The 19,066-nt window shown below is 48.3% G+C and overlaps 2 protein-coding genes and 1 pseudogene across 2 annotated transcripts; all 3 read left to right on the forward strand.

Annotated features, from left to right (window-relative positions):
* The first annotated feature begins 6,762 nt into the window (after positions 1-6,762).
* On the forward strand, positions 6,763-7,446 carry LOC144100271 (uncharacterized). Its single transcript, XM_077633288.1, has 2 exons — positions 6,763-6,882; positions 7,366-7,446. The coding sequence occupies exons 1-2, from the start codon at positions 6,763-6,765 to the stop codon at positions 7,444-7,446; spliced, it is 201 nt and encodes a 66-aa protein (XP_077489414.1).
* Positions 7,447-8,882: 1,436 nt separating this feature from the next.
* LOC144100374 (uncharacterized) lies at positions 8,883-10,211 on the forward strand (annotated as a pseudogene).
* Positions 10,212-17,105: 6,894 nt separating this feature from the next.
* On the forward strand, positions 17,106-18,038 carry LOC144133157 (importin-7-like). Its single transcript, XM_077666041.1, has 2 exons — positions 17,106-17,473; positions 17,900-18,038. The coding sequence occupies exons 1-2, from the start codon at positions 17,166-17,168 to the stop codon at positions 17,958-17,960; spliced, it is 369 nt and encodes a 122-aa protein (XP_077522167.1). The 5' UTR covers positions 17,106-17,165; the 3' UTR covers positions 17,961-18,038.
* Positions 18,039-19,066: the final 1,028 nt, after the last annotated feature.

A 19,066-nucleotide genomic window follows, 5' to 3' on the forward strand; every position in this document is an offset into this window, starting at 1 on the left:
GATTACCCTCGCCGCTGTGGCTTAACTAATTTTGGCTACTCTGTGCCAAGATACATGCGCTTAGGACAATCACGCAGGCAAAATAACCCCTCCAGAGCACATACCTAGCGAAATAGGCAAATTTTGTCGAGCCACAGGGGCGAGAGTAATCGGATTTTTGTAATTAAAAAAAAACTGATATTGCTATTACTAACAGCCGGCTACAAATATATAACTGCAACCAGGTGCCCATAGTAATAGTAAATGTTATCGATTAGAATTAAATTACTGACTTTAATAGGCAACATGTTTCGTCTGCTTTGGACGTCCGGTAACACTGGCTACTATGCCACAAAAAGGCCCACTGTACGCCAAAACCCGACTTTTAAAATTTAGAGGCAGGCTTCTCTGAAACCCCTGGAATATAAACACCGATGTGCTGGTTACGCGCTAGTTACGTGCTGGTTACGATGTGCTGCATAACGTTCCTCCACCAATTTTACTGAATATTTCGGGCCAAATAACGATTCTGATTATTTATTTAATCAGTTATATCACAACAGAGAGTATAAATATAAGACAAGTTCTTTGCATCTACATCATAGCCTCGAACATCTTTTGGCCACTTATTGATATATTTAACCAAGAATAACACGAACAACTGAAGACAAACAGAAAGTCAAACAGCACAGGTGTTGGCTTACAACTCGACATTATTCTGTTAAAATTATAAATACAGACACACGGAAAGGTGACCTGAAGGGGAAAAGACAACAAAGCATGAGTAACTTTGGCCAAGAAAAAAAAACAGACACAGTCATGATAAAAATAACTTGACGTTCAGCTTCCGTTCCGGAGACAGAGTCTCATGACCGAAGACGACGACGACCGTCGGAGGCCGGAGCCGAAGACAGATGACGACGAAGGCCGTGCTCCTGGACGCGTTCGATTCGGACCTGGATGACACTGACCACCAGGGCCAGCAGTGTGCGGCGAGAATTGCGTGGCGCGCCGTTTTACGTCATCATCAACCTCCATCAAGGTGTCACGACGTCCCTTCACGAAGAAGTGTGCCCGGTCTCCAAGGTCATGCGAGGCATCCAGAACACGGACCCGATGTGTCTCGGTGCGCTGAAGTCGGGCCCGCAGTCCGTCGAGCAGAAGAGGTCCCCACAGGAGATCTGCGTGCTGACCGACCATAGGAATACCGCCGCAGAGTCGAGGCGGATCGAGAAGAGTGGCGGATACGTGTTCCAGAACCACACGTTGCCCCCAGCGTTCAGCTCTGGTGGCACACCCTTCCGCTAGCCGCTGAATTTCTACCGGTGAGCTTCCATTTTCTGATTACCTTACTTTTGCTTTTCCTCAATTTTCTTCTGTTTTTTTCTTTCGCCTTTCCTACCGGCTTCCACGCACTCATGCTCCGCTGCTTTTCGTCCATGCAGACCGGGCCTGTGCTATCCTCTGCTTGACCGTGGGGACACTCGACTGCCATGAGCACTTAGCCAAGGTGACCGGCTGTCCGTAACCTGCACAGTTATGTACTACGGCACTTGTGGAGGCGCTCACGACACCACTGCGCATGCTCAATAATAGTATGCAATCGATTTCTCACCGAAAGCTGAGTGAAGATGAGCCATTGTACGTTCGTAACTTATATGCCGACTGTAACTGCGTTTATCTTGCAGCTCTCTACCATTGCCATTGTCAGTTTCGCTGTGTAAAATAAAAATGTGTTCTTTTTTTTATAACGTTCTCTTGCAAATGTTTCGCGTCCAGATCCAACCCGTGCGGCCGAGAGACCCCCACGTGCACATTCCTCTGCGGTTTCGTGTTCTGATTACCCACGTTTCCCAGGCACGCTTGCTAGTTTGCGCAAGTCGTCTGGATTTATCCACGTCCTCCTACATCATGCTGCGCGGCCGTACAAGCGAACAGCCGAGGTCTGCGTACCCAATCTGTCCTGCGTTACTTTTACTCGGTAGTCGACTTAAATGGCTACGCTCAACGATTTTTCACGATTCTAATAATTTAGGGTCGACTTTCAATGTGTCACAACCCGCATCTGCACTGCTCCACTATGGTTGCGCTAGAACCGCTATAATACCGGTTGTTTCAGCGAACACTTAAAAGTTTATTCAAAAATAGGCTTTTCAGGGTAGAAATATGGGTTTTGAGGCATAGTATTACCACAGTTACTCAATACTTTTGGGACTCTGGTATTACCAGTGTTGGAGGACAATTGAAAACCGGTGAATCATCTTGAGTTGTAAGATGGTTAATAATGGAAAACAATTGACTTTTTAACTAGTAGAGTTAGGCACCTAGTTGCAATTAGATATTTGTAGCCGGTCGTAAGTAATAATAATAATAATTGGTTTTGGGGGAAAGGAAACGGCACAGTATGTGTCTCATATATCTTTGGACACCTGAACCGCGCCGTAAGGGAAGGGATAGAGGGAGTGAAAGAAGAAAGGAATAAAGAGGTGCCGTAGAGGGCTCCGGAATAATTTCGACCACCTGGGGATCTTTAACGTGCACTGACATCGCACAGCACACGGGCGCCTTAGCGTTTTTCCTCCATAAAAACGCAGCCGCCGCGGTCGGGTTCGAACCCGGGAACTCCGGATCAGTAGTGGAGCGCCCTAACCACCTAGCCACCGCGGCGGGTACGTAAGTAATAGCCATAACAGTTTTCAAAATTTTGAAAACGCGATTACCCTTGGCGCTGTGGCTCGACAAAATTTGGCTTTTTGACTAGTTACGTGCACTGGAGGGGTTACTCTGCCTGCATGCTTTCGAAAGCACATGTATTTTCGCACGACCCAGCTAAATTTTGTTAGCCACAGCGGCGACGGTAATCGCGTTTTCCAAATTCTAAAAACTGATATGGGTATTAGTAACGACCGGCAACAAATTTGATTGCAACCAGGCGCTAACTCAACTAGTTAAAAAGTTAATTGCTTGAAATATTTAACCAGCTTAATATTTAAGACGATTCACTGGTTTTCTAGTGTCCGCCAACACTGGTATTACTATGCCACAACAGCCATATCACTTCAAAAAGCCTGTTTTGGAAAACTTTTTTAATTGTTCGCTGAAACACCTGGTATATTTCTACACAGATGTGCAGGATATTTTTGCTCGGGTAATTATTGTCTGCGTGCATGGGGAAACCGGAAACATCCCCGTCGACCTGCTGGCCAAAAGGACTGGTGTCCAGTTAAACTTGGGAGGGGCACCGACGCCAGTCAAACTTGGGAGGGGCACCGAGAGGTCACGGACGCGTTGCAGAAGGCTGTCAACAGGGTGCAGGAATGCGCCAAAGTAGGAGGGGTAACCTGCGCTGTGCCTTCGAAGTCCCGGGATCCAGGCGGGCCAGGCCATGGTGAACTTCAAATGGCGCCCTCGGAATGGGGCTGTCAAAGTCCCTTTTCTGTCTCCGGCTTATAGCCAGTCTACGAGTTCTATCAGAATTTTGCGATCAGCAGACACGCTTTTAGAGCGATAGCTGTACTCGATCCACCAACCACGCTCAACACCACGGGAACTCTGCGCTGTCTGAATTTGACCTTCAGCCTAGCTGAGGTCAACATATGCCAAGAGCCAAGGTAGAAGAAAGGAACAGAAAAATGATCACATCCACGACTGGGAGTCGAGCGCCCGGCGGCACAAATTAATCAGTTCCACAGGACGCTGGGCGAAACCACTACGCTATCGCCACTATTTTTTTTTATTGCCTGTTCAACCGTTTACAATGAGTCACAATCTGATTATGTACTCCATTCACACTCAAGCATCAGGAGCGGACAAGCGTTTCGCTCACAGCAGAAACTCAGACACCGTTTCCAGGAACACAACTGCCCCCTCACACTGATAAATTCATCTCCAAAACATAGCTCCTTGTACACTTCACGCAGCTTAAATACGTTTTCTTTGAAGTGATCGCGGACAAACTGCGCATCTTCATCGCAGTGCCGCACCGTCATCCTGCTTCGCCAAATACTGCGCAGAACAATAAGGACGAATACATCGTATTTATAAAGATCCGGCTCAACGTCGAGGAACCGTACCCCTTACGGTGTCAATGGTAAGTCTTTTCTTTGTTTATTGTCCGCTGGTGCACGACCCAAAAGAGGAGCGCATCCCAGCAATCAATAAAGAAGTGCTCTATTGACTGCGGTTTTTGACACAAGCAGTCAGCACACCATGGTAACAACAATCCCTTCTCCATACATGTCTTAACCTACAACGTACCAGTGTGCAGCCTGACGAAAAATGTCCTCACACCCGCTGGCATCACCATTTTCCTTGCTCTTAACAATTCCTCCTTGGCCTCCACTACACAGAGGTCGGTTCATTGGCTCGGGGAGGACATAGTAAAGCAAATCTTTGAGCAACTGCTTACGCGTGACATTTAAAAGGTATTCCAAACTGAAGGAAGCATTTATAAACCGGAAAGCAAAGATCATTTTCAAAAATTGACTTGCAGTGTATCACATCCCGTCGACAATGGAAATAACAATTCGGCAAAGCCCAAGAAAGACTCGCTTGAATAAAAGTCCTCAGGTAAGGGTCGCGTTGATCCCGAAGAAGCATGAACCTTCACACCACTTGACACAGGTACAAATGTGGAAAGGAACGACCCCCTTGTTTCAAACGTACAAATAGATTATCGCGCTTAGTCCTCTCCCATGAAGGCTGCCAAATAAAAACGGCTAAGAGACGATGAAACTTTTGAATGCCAAGTTGAGAGCACGAAAGGACCTGCAACAAATACCACACTTTTGAAACCAAGTATACATTACTTATGATTGCGCCCGCGAATAGACAGGTCCCTTGGCGACCATTTCGGTGTTCTCCATCTGTGACGGAGCAAATAGAAGTTGATGAACACGACGCTCTGCAATGCGCAGCGCGAGAATGTGGTGTTGTTTAACACGAGGCGTGTTCGGCTGTGGCGATAGCCTAAAAGTTTAACTAAAGCTGAAGATAAACTTTTAGGCTATCACAGCAGCCGAACACGCCTAGTGTAAAACTGCACAACACCCCTGCGCTGTGCACTGCGGAGCGTCGTCTTCATCAACTTCCATCTGATCCGTCCGGCGGCACTGCCCGCTCATCGTCGTGTTATAGGTAGCACAAATACGTGCCTATACACGAATCGAAACTGACAAGCAGCTAGTTCGCGGAGCGCCCACGAGGTCTCTGAGGGCACCACCGCGCCAGCTAAATTTAACGGCGGCACTCTAGCGGAACTCTGGTGCAGCTGTACGTGTTTCCAGACCAGCGGCACCGGCCCATGCGTTACGGCGCACACCAACTCGGAGAGCGGAGGAGCCCCTTTAGCTGCTTGTTAGGCAAATGGCTCGTGTATTAGCAAAATGAGTTATTAGAGAGAATAGTGCGCAATTTGTCATTTACAGCTGTAGCACGGCTGAATCTGCAGTCGTCACCGAGCCCCCGTAATCACGGGATCTGTAACGTCACGTTTGCTTCTGTATATATGTGACTTGGTCACCCGCAATGAACTCGTTGTTCGCCCAACTGCCGGCCTGGCTACATGGTGGCAGCGGAACCCAGCCGATATGTCGATGGCGATGGCGTCCGCGCTACTACCGCCCCCGAAGCTATGGATGCATCGCACGACCCTTGGACTAACCTGTAAAACATGGAAAAGTGAGTTTCTGTTATTTTCGACAGCTACGCAATTCAACAAGCAGCCAAAAGACGTTCAAGCAGCCACGTTGCTAGTTACCATAGGCGAAGAGGCTCGGAATTCGTACAGTACCTTCAAGTTCGAGCAAGCGGAGGACAGAAATGATGAAGTTTTGGTTAAGAAATTTGAGGAGCATTACAGGCCCGCAACGAAATTAACATTCCAAGATTTTCGTTTCGGTTCAAGGAACCAAAAAGAAGGCGAGACGTTTAACGAGTGGCTAACAGAACTGCGTGTGTTCGCGAAGAACTGTGAATTTGGGGACCTTGAAGACCACATGTTGCGTAGCCGAATAATTTTGGGCACTCAGGTTAAGGACTGATCGCGGAAGAGCCGACGTACTTAAAGACGGTCGACATTTTCCGCGCGCAAGAACAAGGCAAAGTGCACTTTCGTGAAATAAGTGACGCCACGGGCGCCAGCTAAGGCACCGTAATAGACGCTCTAGCAACAAGAAAATACGTTTGCTACAAATGTGGGGGTCAAATGCAGCGCTGTGACACGTGCCCAGCGAAAGAAAAAACATGTCGGCAGTGCGGAAGGCTGAACCATTCCGCTCGAGCGTGCAAGACGTCCAAGTTTCCGCGCAGAGCCAACCAACAAATGCTCGAGTTACGAGCCGAAGACGACGGATTTTTTCTGCAAGCGTTGACTATCGGTGCGATAACCACCGATCACTGGAGCACAACGGTCTACATTGAGGGCCATCCCATCATGTGCAAGCTAGATACTGGTGCCAATTGCTGTGTCATTTCAAGAAGAGGCGTGCAAAGCTGCCAGGAAAGCCTCAACAAGCCTGCAATATCAAGCTCACAGCAATTTTTTGGCACAGAACGGCCGCGCATGCGAAAGTTCAATTGATGCTTCCTGCAAATGACACAACCGAGGAACAAAAGTTTTTTGTTGTCGAACAAGACGTCCCTGCCACTTTGAGTGGTGCAGCAGCGGAAAGTCTCGGCTTCATTTACCGTATGCAAAACATACAGCAAAAACTGTACCCGCCAGCGCAACCTTTTACAGACGTCTTCGATGGACTCGGGCAGCGAAAAGACTCAGAGTACGACATGAAGCTCAAGCCAGACTCGGTGGGCGTCATGGTTCCAGCCAGACGAGTTCCTGTGGCTCTTCAGGACAAGGTAGCGGCTGAGCTACAGCGTATGGAAGCACAAGGCGTCATATCAAAGGTAACCGAGCCTACTGAGTGGTCTAGCCATATGGTTCCAGTTGTTAAGAAGGACAAGGTTAGAATTTGCCTGGACCCTACCGCGCTTAATAAAGTGGTGCTGCGCGAACATTACCCAATGCTAACCCTAGAAGACGCAGCCTCGCAGCTGTCCGGTGCTCAGTACTTCTCAACGCTCGACGCGGCGTCAGGATTTTGGCAAATTAAACTCTCTCAGTCAAGCTCTTAACTATGTACCATGAGCACCCTGTATGGGTGCTATCGGTCTCTCCGAATGCCTTTCGGCACTGCGTCACATCCAGAAATATTCCAAGCATCTATGCATCGCTTGCTGGAAGGCTTACCGTCCGTAGCAGTCGTAATGGATGACATACTACTTTGGGGCCGCAAGAAGGAGGGGCATGACCACCACCGCTCGCTTTTGTTGGCACACTGTCTTGAAAACAACCTCAAGCGTAACCTCTAGAAATGCACCTTTTTGCAGCCCGAAGTCCGCTACTTAGGGCACATCCTTAGCACAGAAGGCCTCCGCCTAGACCCAGGTCGAGTGACGGACATACTATAAATAAAAGTCAAAGAACAGTAAGGAACTCCAAATCTTTCTATACTCCGTTTCATACATAGCTGTCTACACAGCCTAAGGTACGGAAGTAGTCCGTCAAAAAAAAAACTAACAAAATGTGTCACTCCGCCTCGCGTCGTGGCTGAGTGGTACGAAGCGCGGGCATGTTTGTTCATTTTGTGAGGGGGCCCAGGTTCGATCCTCAGCGTAGGTTTGTTCTTTTTTTTATCTTTTTTCGGCTAATCTCTAGATAGAAAGTCTAAATGCGAGCCATATATAAGTGGCCTTTTTTGTTATCAAAATGAAATGACTTCTTTAATAAGAAGCGTGCTGTTAACTTTTTCCGCAGGGAAAAGAAAGTGAAGTGACAGTTGGCAACGGACGTGCTGAGAGGCACTGTTTTTCGGTGTTCACGGATTTTTTCGCATGCTGCACACAATGAATCATTAATTGTGGGGTGATAGAATTCAGTGTGGCTTCAATTATTTTACTCCGCCAGAAAGACCTTCTTTCTTAAACCTCACAACTGTCCGAGGGCTCACTCCGGTCATCTCGCCCACAATTGCGAGAACGTCACGCACAGTCTTCTCGGGGTGGAGCTTCCTTATGCTTGCGTAGACATCAGCTATCACCGCCTTGCAGTCTTTAGAAAACTTTGGAGACTTCACCTTGGAAAAGAGGCGAACAGGAGATGTTTTCGAAGTCGAAGCGGGGGAAGAAAACAAGCGAGCAGGTGACAGCGACGCCATTTTCACAAACAGACCTGCCGGCTCAGCTGCGCAAGCCTGATACAGCCGGCGCCTGAGAAAACGAAAAATCTGCGTCACTCGGTTCTGGAAAACATAAAAGAAAAATCAATCTATTTGCAAAATAAAACACTTCCATCGGTCTCCTATAATATCAACTACTGTTCACTTTGCTTGTCAATTCATTTCTATTTTTATTTTTGACGCACTATATTATGATGCGGACGAGGATCGCAAACAGGCACCGTAGCCTTCGCTGCGTAGACAGCTAAGTATGAAACGGAGTATAGGCGTGATGAATTATGCGCAACGTTTCATTCCTAACATGTTCGTCGTGCCTGCCCAACTGAGAACTTTGCTGCGCAAAGACATTGCATGGGTTTGGACCGAGGCTCAGCAACGAAGTTATGAAATGTTGCACCAGAGCTTAGTGAATGCACCAATCCTTTCATTCTTCGATGCAATTAAGCCGGTCACCCTTTCGGTCGACGCGAGCCAAATGGGAGTTGGTGCAGAGCTTATTCAAGACGGCCGCCCTGCCGCTTTCTCGTCACGCTCACTAACACAGGCGCAGCAACACTACGCACATATTGAGAAACTTTGGCAATTCTGCATGGCTGCATCAAGTTTCACGATTACATCTTCGGCCAGGAAAATGTAACTGTTGAAACGGATCACCGCCCCTTGGTACTGATGTTCAGTAAGCCACTATGTCAGTGCACGCGTTTGACTTTGCAGCAATATCCTATTAAGCTGATCTACAAACCAGGGAAAGCTGTTTTTGACTGATGCCTTATCTAGGTTCCCTAGCAAGCAACTCATGCAAGAAGAAACGGAGAAATTTCAAGTAAATGTGCTTGAATACATTAAAGCTTCGCAACACCGCCTGAAGGAACTTCTTGCGGCCACCAATGAAGATTCTGCTCTCGTCAAGCTTCGAGGTTACGCCGAAACAAGCTGGCCAGAAAAGGCGATGTAGCGGAAAATGCGCGTCCGTACTGGTCCCACAACAAAGAGATGCACAGGCAAGACGGCCTTCATTTGCGTAGTAACAAGGTAATCGTACCATCTTCAAAAAAGCGAGAAATTGTGCTGCTGTTTCACGCTGCGCACCCGGGAGCGATAAAGATCAAGGCACGGGCAAGAGGAACAACTAACGGCTAAATATGTCACAGGAGATAGAGCAGTTCTGCAAGAATTGCGATGTCTGCCAAAAATACAAGCCGCGAAACGCGAAAATGCCTCTTTGCTTCCACGACATCCAAAGCGGCCGTGGGAATTTGTTGGCATGGACCTGTTCTTCCATAAGGGTCGTGAATGTGCCGTAAATGTGGACTTTTATTCCTTTTTTTTGAGATCCGCGAACTCCGTCGGAGCACTGCTAGCGCTCTGACGTCATGGTGCGCTGAGCTGTTATCCACACATGGCTTACCGTTTAAGCTCTGCAGTAGTAACGGCCCACTGTTCAGCATCCGGATTTTCAAAGATTTTCTGCAGCAGCTAGGCGTTGCCCATATTACGTCAAGTCCGTATCATCCCCGCTATAATGGTATGACGGAAAGAGCACTACAAGAGGCCAAAAAGCCTCTGAAGAAATGTTCACGTAACCGAGTTGACTTTCACATGGCGTTGCTCGAATGCCGCAACACCCCCAGAGATGATATTCTAAAGTCACTTGCGCACAGACTCATGGGCCGGCACACCAGGCCCTTGCTGCCTGTGCCCACCTGCCACCTACTACCAGAGGCAGTATCAAGCAAAGCCATTCACAGCAGGCTCCAGGAGATCCATCAACGCCAGAAGGTCTACTATAACCGCGGAACGAGGCACCTACCACCACTGTCTTCAGGGCAGCCAGTCAGTACATACGACACCCTCCAGCGAACCTGGTCGCCTGCTCTTCTTTTGAGGCCAGCCGGCACGCCCCGTTCACCGATCGTGAGAACGGAAGAAGGTCGAGAAATCAGACGCACAAGAGGACATCTGCGGGACTTTTTTTTTTATTCGAGAAGTGCGCCATGAGGCATAAGTTGAAAAAAGAAAAGGGGGGGAAGGAATGCACGGGATTGAAAGTTAAAAGAAGGAGTGAAGAACCGTTGCGCCGAGGTAGTCGCAGAGGTTGTTAATGAAATCTGCGGGACTTAACGACTCATCGCGAAGACAGTCCAGCAAAGGCTCCCAAAGACTGCCTCACTGAAGACCACCTATTTCAATCAAGAGCTGCGCAGAAGCACCATCACTCTCCACAAGCCCTGTCGATACCCGCAACCTGAAAGGCATAATTAATTTGTCTTAGTAAAGGGGAGATGTAGCACGGCTGTATCTGCAGTAGTCACCGAGCCCCCGTAATCACGGGATCTGTGACGTCACGTGTGCTTCTGTATACATGTGACTTGGTCAACCGCAATAAACTCGTTGTTTGCCCAACTGCAGGCCTGGCTACAACAGCATGAGCGCGAACTTCCCCGAGGGATGCGCCGATCACGACGACTGCAGCCCCGCGCTGAGAATGTGTGCAGAGTCTAACGCGATTTGAAGGCAATCCCTTCAGGCTTAACCTTTTAGGAATAAACTACTGTAACACGGTTTATTTTCGCAAGAAGGCTGCAACGAATGCATGAACGTAGCTAGCCGAAGGATTCCTGCGTTCTGCACTATTGTTTTTTTTTTGGCGCCCAAGTGACAGCGCACGCCACCAAATATTTGATCTTCCGTTTCAGCTGGAACGTTCGTGATCACCTTCATATCACGCGAGACTGTACATGGCTGTTCACAAAGAGTACTGCTCATTTACTTGGCATAAAGGGCGTGGTGCGCTCTCCTTGTCTTAAATATCACCTTTATCTCTTGCTCATGAGTTGCAGTTTTCCTCGTTTTCACTACGATAACCCGAGAAACGCTTCGCGTAGGACCTCCGCTTTCAGCTCATTGTACACGCTTCCTCCACCGTCACCATGCTTGAGTTTAAGTATCTGTATCTATAATAACATTTACATTATTTAAAACAGGCAAATTTTTTGTCTTCGAGCCGACGACTGCTGCCGACTGCCTTCAGCACTACTCTGCAGACCGGGTAACATCGGCACTTCTCCCTTATTGTACGCGCGTCCTGCGATGTAAGCAATCGTCCCTGGAGGTCACTGTAGCCAGAGCTGCGTCTGACGGACATTTGCATGCGCTAAAACATGTGAATGCGTTCTCCACAATCGCCAAAGTCACACACACGAATCCTGTGGACTGGCTATAGGCCTCGTCACGAAAGAGGTCAGCAGTCCTCTGTAGATTGAAATTTAAACAGTATACATAGTGTGCGCCGACGTCGAATCCGGTGACCATGGAATACAAGTCGGCCATGCTGCCGAACCACCGCCAGACCGCCTCTAGCTTACCGCCACCTCTGTTAGCCCGCATTGTGTTGGTTCTCGTTTATCCGTAGCTTCAATATGGTTTTGTGTGCCACCCTTGGGTGCTCCAACCGTGGCGACAGGTCCAGGCGAAAGAAGTAGGAGATTAACATGAACTACTTCCGCATTCGTAAGATAATCGTAGGCATGCAAGTACGAGCGCTCCAAGACTCCCAGTACGAATCGGCGCAGGCTGTGACTGGCTCGCAATAAGCGCGACGATTTGGACCTCGACGACCCCAGTTATTTTGTGTGCGCAGCGCAATTCGTGACAGGTAAGAGGCTTTTGCCCTGAACTAATTGTTTGCGACAACGTGGGAAGCAAGGACTACATCCTGAAGTGAATGTTGCTGTTTTGATTGACGGCATTCGATTTGTCTGACAACACCAACCCAGACCGGATCCCATGTCGCTGTATCTTGGCTACAGTATTAGCCTAGACGGTTCGCATCGCCACGACCGCAGCGAGCAACGATGGCAGAGAAAGCGGCGTGAAGAGGCCAAGCTTTTCGTCAGGTAGGCGCATCGCAGACAGGGTTCTCGAACATCCGCCGGAGAAACACTCGTGTGCTGGCAATAACTTGAACGCTTTCATTTCTTCCAATGTCACAAAGCTGGAAGAGTAAAAACACGATATCCACGTGGGTAACTTCAGGGAAAGCATCAACGTCCATAGCCGTGTCGACTCCCGGTCGCAGGGTGTACGGACCCATATTGTCGCAAGTTTTCACTTAGTCTGAGTAGCGTACGCGCGCCGATCGAATAATTTCAGAGTAGTGGCCTGCACTGAAGGTCTCATTCCTCTCTGGAGTAGGCATCGCACCCGAAAGGTTGAGCAAAAAAATGCAAATCGTCCCAGGAGCGCTCAGGCATCATAAGGCGGACGGGAGCAGGCTGCCAAATGGTTCGGCAGGATGGCCGCCAGCGCTTCATGGGGGCGGAAGTGACGTCACGTGCGAGCTATGTATAGAACCAAATTTGTGCTTGCGTGTTTTTTTTTCAAACGACTCGATCACTTCCTCCTATTGTCAATATGTTCTGCGGAAATTTTCATGCGCCAAGTATCCGCTAAATATATTTTCTGTTTCACCTACGCTGGAGCAGCAAAACAACGAGACGCGGGGAACACCTCAATGAGGGTGGGGCAGAGATTGTCATGTGGCACGTACGTCACTCAGTGACGCGATTTGATGGACGTTGCTACATGTACGCCCTCCGCAGACATGCGATTTTCGAATGGCGTGAGAAATAGCCCAAGTTTGCAAAGCCCCGATGGCGGGGGAGAGGGGTAATTATGCTTTTGAAATTCTAAATACTGATATGGCTATTATTAACGGCCAGCTAGAAATCTTGAATTGAAATCAGGCGCCTATCTGTAATCGTTAAAAAGTTTAGAACTGTTTAGTTAACTCCTTTAATTGTGAACGTGATTCCTTTGTTTTTTGACGTCAGCCATCACAGGTTGCCACAAAAAGCTATGCCACAAAAACCTATGCAACAAAAAGCTTCTCCATGCCTCAAAAAACCTACTTTAAAATTACCAGCGGGCTTCCCTAAAACACTTGATATATTGCCTTTGTGTGTCAAGAGATGCTTACTAGTCAGCGCTCTATGCTGTCTCTTCATGAGCAACACTCCGATCCAGTTCAAGCGCTGTGGCTGTCAAGAATTTCTGCCACACTAGCGTGGTTCTACAGACATGTTTTTTCCAGTCTATGTTAGCACAGAGACAGCGCTCCCTATTGTTGTGTAGCCCACATCGTCCCTTATGTTATTATGTTTGCCGCTGTTTTGGCGTTCTACTCGTTGATGCAAAGGCCTTGGCTTTCAACGTAAACTTTCTTTACATTAGAAGACATACCGAAGAGCGTGTCAACTCTGTTCAGTTATAATAAAGTAAAAGAACACCAACAGTCACGTTATGTACACTGATATGTGGTCACGTGGTGTGACGCGTGACAGTACCTAGGTTTCATCGCAGACGTTCGTTTAAGCCAGTTTTTGCGATTTATTGCGTCTACGAAGAATTATAGCTATTTGCCGTTAATATCATATGAATTAATAATATCATATCCCCCCTAGGACTCGTGCCGCTGCGCTGCTCCGCTTGATGGTGTCATACCAATGTATCAGTGTAAAGCAAGCTTTTTTCGTTTTGCCATAACCTCATGTTCCGGTCAATCCTCAGTCCCTTTAAACTGGCACGGACAAAAAATATCGAACGAAACGATATGAATTGTTTCGTGGGCGTGAGGAAATGTCTTCTAGCAAGTTTCCGCCGCAGGCTTTGAGTGGAACATAATTTGGTATGATTTTGAATGTTCACCGAGTAGCCGCTCGGCACTTCCACAAACACTTATTAACGTCAGAGTGCATTTTCCCCAATTGTTGTGACGTCACCGAACCCAGTGGTTGTTCACAGGAACAACCGGTGTTTGATGGTGACGCCGGCGGCATCAGTATTGTGGTCGACCATGCAGGAAGGCCGGTCGACCGTGATGGCAAGGTGTCGTTGTGCGCTGGTGCCCACCGAGACAAACTGCCGGTACAAAATCTTCGTAATTAATAATTAACCCTTCACACTGGTGTTCGGACCTCATTTCCTCGATTACAAGGCGCACAGGCCCATTTCCAGGCAAAAAATTGACACCGGAAACTTTGTGTTTCTACCCCTTTAAACAAGATCACGGACGACAGGATAGGAAAAGCGAGGTTACACAGCTCAAGCTTTGCTTTGCAATAAACGCTTATTCTACCAACAGCGGGCAATAGAGGCAGACGGAAAGATCACCTGGAAGGAACGGAGTTATAAACCACGAGAAAAGGTTGCGAAGGAAAACAAAGTCTCAAAAATAACACTGCTAATCATTCAGGCTTTGAAGAGCAGGCTGACGTCGCCAACCCTCGGGGGAAGATCACGGCCACCGAGGAAGTGTGGCTGCCGGGGCCGCAAAATATAGCACTGCATACAAAAATCCTTTATTCGTGCCCAACATCATCATGGGGAACCGGAACTAGAGGCTCACAAAAGACGACGACGACCGTGGAAGGCCGGAGGCGGGACAGAAGAAGACGAAGCGCTGCTAGACGCGTTCGATTCGAACCAGGATGAGGTTGCCGACGAAGGCTAGCACTTCCCAGGGAGGCTGGCCCGGCATATTGTCTCCCGCATCCTTCGCCTCCACTCGGGACGACCCCGTCGACGGCGTCAAGCCCGAGCAAAGCATGGAGTCGACCACGACGCCCCTCGACGAAGAGCAGTGCCCTGTCGACGAGTACCCGCTCTCCAAGGAGGTCATGCGAGGCATCCATAACATGGACCCGATTTGGTTCGATGGGCTGACGTCAGACCCGAAGTCCGTCGAGCAGAAGAGGTCCCCACAGGACGTCTGCGTGCTGGCCGGCCAGAGGAAGGCCGCCGCCAAGTCGAGGCTGATCGAGGATAACGGCGGATACGTGTTCCAGAACCAGGCGGGGCCCCCACCGTTTCGCTCTGGTGGCACGCCCTTCTGTGGACCACATGATATCTACCAGAGTGCGTTAATTTTTGATATCTACAACAGTGCGTATATTTCGCTTTTTCACGTCTTCATTTTTCTTCAGGTCACTGTGTATTTTTTAGCGTTCCCCCATTCCTTGCGTGCGCTCATATTCGGGTGACATTTTTTTCCATGCAGAGAAGGCCTCCACCTCTTTCTTGACCATGGAGTCGCGGTTCGTCAAGCGGCTAACGGCTAGCGGGGCCGACTGAGTGGAACATCCACGTTCACGGACTCTGGCCCTTGCGGCGGCGTGCACGGCTCCTCTGCGCATGCTCAATCGTTGCAATACCGATTTTTCATCAGTAACTAAATAACAGAGAAGGTGCAGAGAGAACGATCCTAAATTTCACATGACAACTGTAATATCGATTATTGCCGCTAGCTGCGGTTTATTCCGCAGTGCTCTGCAGTACGACATTGTCAGTTTGCATGTCTAATATCGCAAAATGCTCATAGCTTTGATAAAGTTATCTTGTTAATGTTTTGCGTTCAGAGTCATTCACTGTGATACACTTTATGCAGTTTTGATCCTGATCACAGTGGTTGTTTACGGTATTTTTCTGTTCATGCTGAAGCAAACAATGCCGGTTTTATAACAAAGGGCGCTGTTCTTGAAATTGGAAGCTGGAGGCACGCGCGATTTGCGACGGGGCGTGTATTTGATTTTATAATACCAAAAGCTGATTTTAAAATGCCTTTTATTTGTTCAAAAGAAAGCTTGGTGTCCAAATGCCGCGCGGTTGCGTTAGAAACACCGCAGAAGAAAAAAGAAGAAAAGGAAAAATTCATGAGTGGAGACACTTGCAATCTTGCAGTGTTGTCATATGCCTTCAGGACTGCTATATTACTTGTGCGCTAATCCTTAACGCGCTTCTCCAGTCTTCTACGCACGTATGCGTAACGTGCCGGCATGCTGAGTGCTTTCTCTCGCTAATGTGACGGCAAACACCCTTTCCAGCTCGATTTTTCACACTAGAAACCTTTATGTAATCAACAGTGACAATATATTTTTCATTGGGAAACTTGATGCATTTAACAGTAGCAAGACTATGATACCTCTTTGAGGTCATGGTGGGTACGAGGGTACCGATCAAGTTCCACCGCATAGCATCGTTTTATCCCGTTTTACGCGAGTTTCAGTACCAAGTTAAAATCAGTTTATACCGATCATTCCAAGCTTTTGATCCTATCAGTATAAGGCAAGATATATTTTGATTTCCACCCTGATCTCGCAACGAACTCCGCGAACGACTTGACAGGAGTGAAAAGAAAGGGTGCTCAGGGCACGCGCTGAATGTGAGAAGACGAAAAGGTGACATGTAGAGAAAGAGATAGCAAAGCAGGAGCGAAATTGGCCAAGGAAAACAAGGTCTTTTGAGCCAGATAGAAAAAGAGAGAGAGAGATCGAAACAATTTTTCTTTATCAATTTTTGGTGGAATGGGTGGGTTGGGGGGTGAGCGGTTAGGCCCGCCAGGTGGCCACGAGCCTTTGAAGCACGGCGATCCCTTGGGGTCGGGGTACCCCTCACAGAGCTGCAGATCTATTGGTGGAATGTCACAGGGACAAGCGTGAAGAATTGTGACATAGGGTGGCCTTGGGAAGAGAGAAAAAATCTTGAGCGTATCTACCGTTCTCGGAGGTCGAGCTAATTTCTAAAAAGAGTGATAAAAAAACGCTCGCAGCGCTGCACCGAAGAAAAAATGCGATCCCTGAGGAAATGTGGTTATCAAGGCCGAGGAACGTAGGTGTGCGCTCAGGTTGAAAGCAGGAACGCAGGTTTATTCCTCGCCGCGCCTTTCTTATTCCGCGCCTGGGGGTCCGGAGACAGAGGCTGATAGAAGAAAACGTTGACGACCGTCGGAAGCCGAAGCAGAAGGCGCTCGACAGAAGACGACGAAGGCCGTGCTCCTGCACGTGTTCGATTTGGACCTGGATGACACTGACCACCAGGGCTAGCAGTGTCCGGCGAAAATTGCGTGGCGCGCCGTTTCCGTCATCCTCAACCTCCATCAAGACTTCAGAGCAAGGCATGGAGTCGACCACGACGCTCCTCCACGAAGAACAGTGCCCTGTCCACGAGTACCCGGTCTCCAAGACGGTCATGCGAGCCATCCAGAACACGGACCCGATGTGGTTCGGTGCGCTGACGTTGGGCCCGAAGTCCGTCGAGCAGAAGAGGTCCCCAAAGGAGGTCTGCGTGCTGACCGACCAGACGAAGTCCGCCGCAGAGTCGAACCGGATAGAGAAGAGCGGCGGATACGTGTTCCAGAACCAGACGGTGCCCCCACCGTTTCCTTCTGGTGGCACGACGTTCCGCCAGCCGCTCAATTTCTACCGGTGAGCTTCCATTTTCGGACTGCCTTTCTTTTGCTTTACTTGTTTTCTTCTGCTGTTTTTTACTCTTTGCAACCTTCTTCCAAGCACTCATGCTCTGCTGCTTTTCGTCTATGCTGACAGTGCCTCTGCTATCCTCTGCTTGGCCGTAGGGACACTCGACTGCCTGAGGATTTCTTTAGCGTGGCCGGCTGTCCGTAAACTTCACACTTATGGACTACGGCCCTTGTGGTGGCGCTCACGACGCCACTGCGCATGCTCAATAATAGCATGCTATCGATTTCTCACCGACAACTAAATGAGTGAAGATAAGCCAGGGATACGCTCGTAGTTTATGTAGCGTCTGAAACTGCGTACCTTTTTAAGTTTCGGTGCGGAAATAAAATGCGTTCTTTTTATAAAGTACTCTTCTAAATATTTCGCCTCCAGATCCACCACGTGCGACCGAGAGACCCCCACGAGCACATTCCTCTGCGGCTTCGTGTTCTGACTACCCACGTTTCCCAGGCACGCTTGCGAGTTTGCGCAAGTCGGCTGGCTTTATCCACGTCCTCCTACATCATGCTGCGCGGCCGTACAAGCGAACAGCCGAGGTCTGCGTACCCAATCTGTCCTGCGTTACTTTTACTTGGTAGTCGACTTAAATGGCTACGCTCAACGATTTTTCACGATTCTAATATTTTAGGGTCGACTTTCAATGTGTCACAACACGCATCTGCACTGCACCACAATGGTTGCACTAGAATCGCTATAATACCGGGTGTTTTAGCCAACACTTTAAAATTTTTTCAAAAATTGTCTTTCTGGGTAAAAGTATGGCTTTTGCAGCATAGTATTACCAGTGTTGGCGGACAATAGAAAACCGGTGAATCGTGTTTAGTTGTAAGCTGGTTATTAATTTTCAAAAATTGACTTTTTAACTTCAGTTAGAGTTAGACGCCTAGTTGCAATTATACACTTGTAGCCGGTCGTAAGTAAGAGCCATATCAGTTTTCAGCCATATCAGTTGCAGATCGACAAAATTTGCCTTTTTTTACTTGTTCCGTGCACTGGAGAGGTTGCTTTGCCTGCATGCTTTCGTACGCGCATGTATTTTCGGACGATCCAGCCAAACTTTTTCCAGCCACAGCGGCGAGGGTAATCGCGTTTTCGAAATTCTAAAAACTGATATGGGTGTTTGTAACGACCGGCTACAAATTTCCAATTGCAACTAGGCGCCTAAATCTACTAGTTAAAAGTTTATTACTAAAATAACTAACCAGCTGACTAGCTAAGACAATTCACCGGTTTTCTCGTGTCCGCCAACCCTTGTAATACTACGCCGCAAAACCCATATATTCACTTCAAAAAGCCTAGTTTTGAAAATTTTTGAAAGTGTTCGCTGAAGCCCCGGTATATTTCTACACAGATGTGCTGGCTATTTTCCTCGGGTAATTAGTGTCTGCGTGCATGCCGCAACCGGAAACATCCCCTTCATCCTCCTGGCCGAAAATTGGCGGTGCTTTAGTTCTGGTCAAACCTGGAGTAACGCTATAGCTACAGCTGTCTGAGTGGAACTTGCTGACGTGACGTACCACGTGACGAACCACGTGATCT

Source organism: Amblyomma americanum, chromosome 1, assembly GCF_052857255.1.
Source record: "Amblyomma americanum isolate KBUSLIRL-KWMA chromosome 1, ASM5285725v1, whole genome shotgun sequence".
Classification (NCBI taxonomy): Eukaryota; Metazoa; Arthropoda; class Arachnida; order Ixodida; family Ixodidae; genus Amblyomma; species Amblyomma americanum.

Bases quoted from the DNA above. Each gene is read 5' to 3' on its own strand.
- LOC144100271 (XM_077633288.1), top strand. From the start codon at position 6,763: ATGAAGCTCAAGCCAGACTCGGTGGGCGTCATGGTTCCAGCCAGACGA. The intron at 6,883-7,365 runs GTAACCGAGCCT...ACCTTTTTGCAG, and splicing joins CACAAGGCGTCATATCAAAG to CCCGAAGTCCGCTACTTAGG.
- LOC144133157 (XM_077666041.1), top strand. From the start codon at position 17,166: ATGGAGTCGACCACGACGCTCCTCCACGAAGAACAGTGCCCTGTCCAC. The intron at 17,474-17,899 runs GTGAGCTTCCAT...TTTCGCCTCCAG, and splicing joins CAGCCGCTCAATTTCTACCG to ATCCACCACGTGCGACCGAG.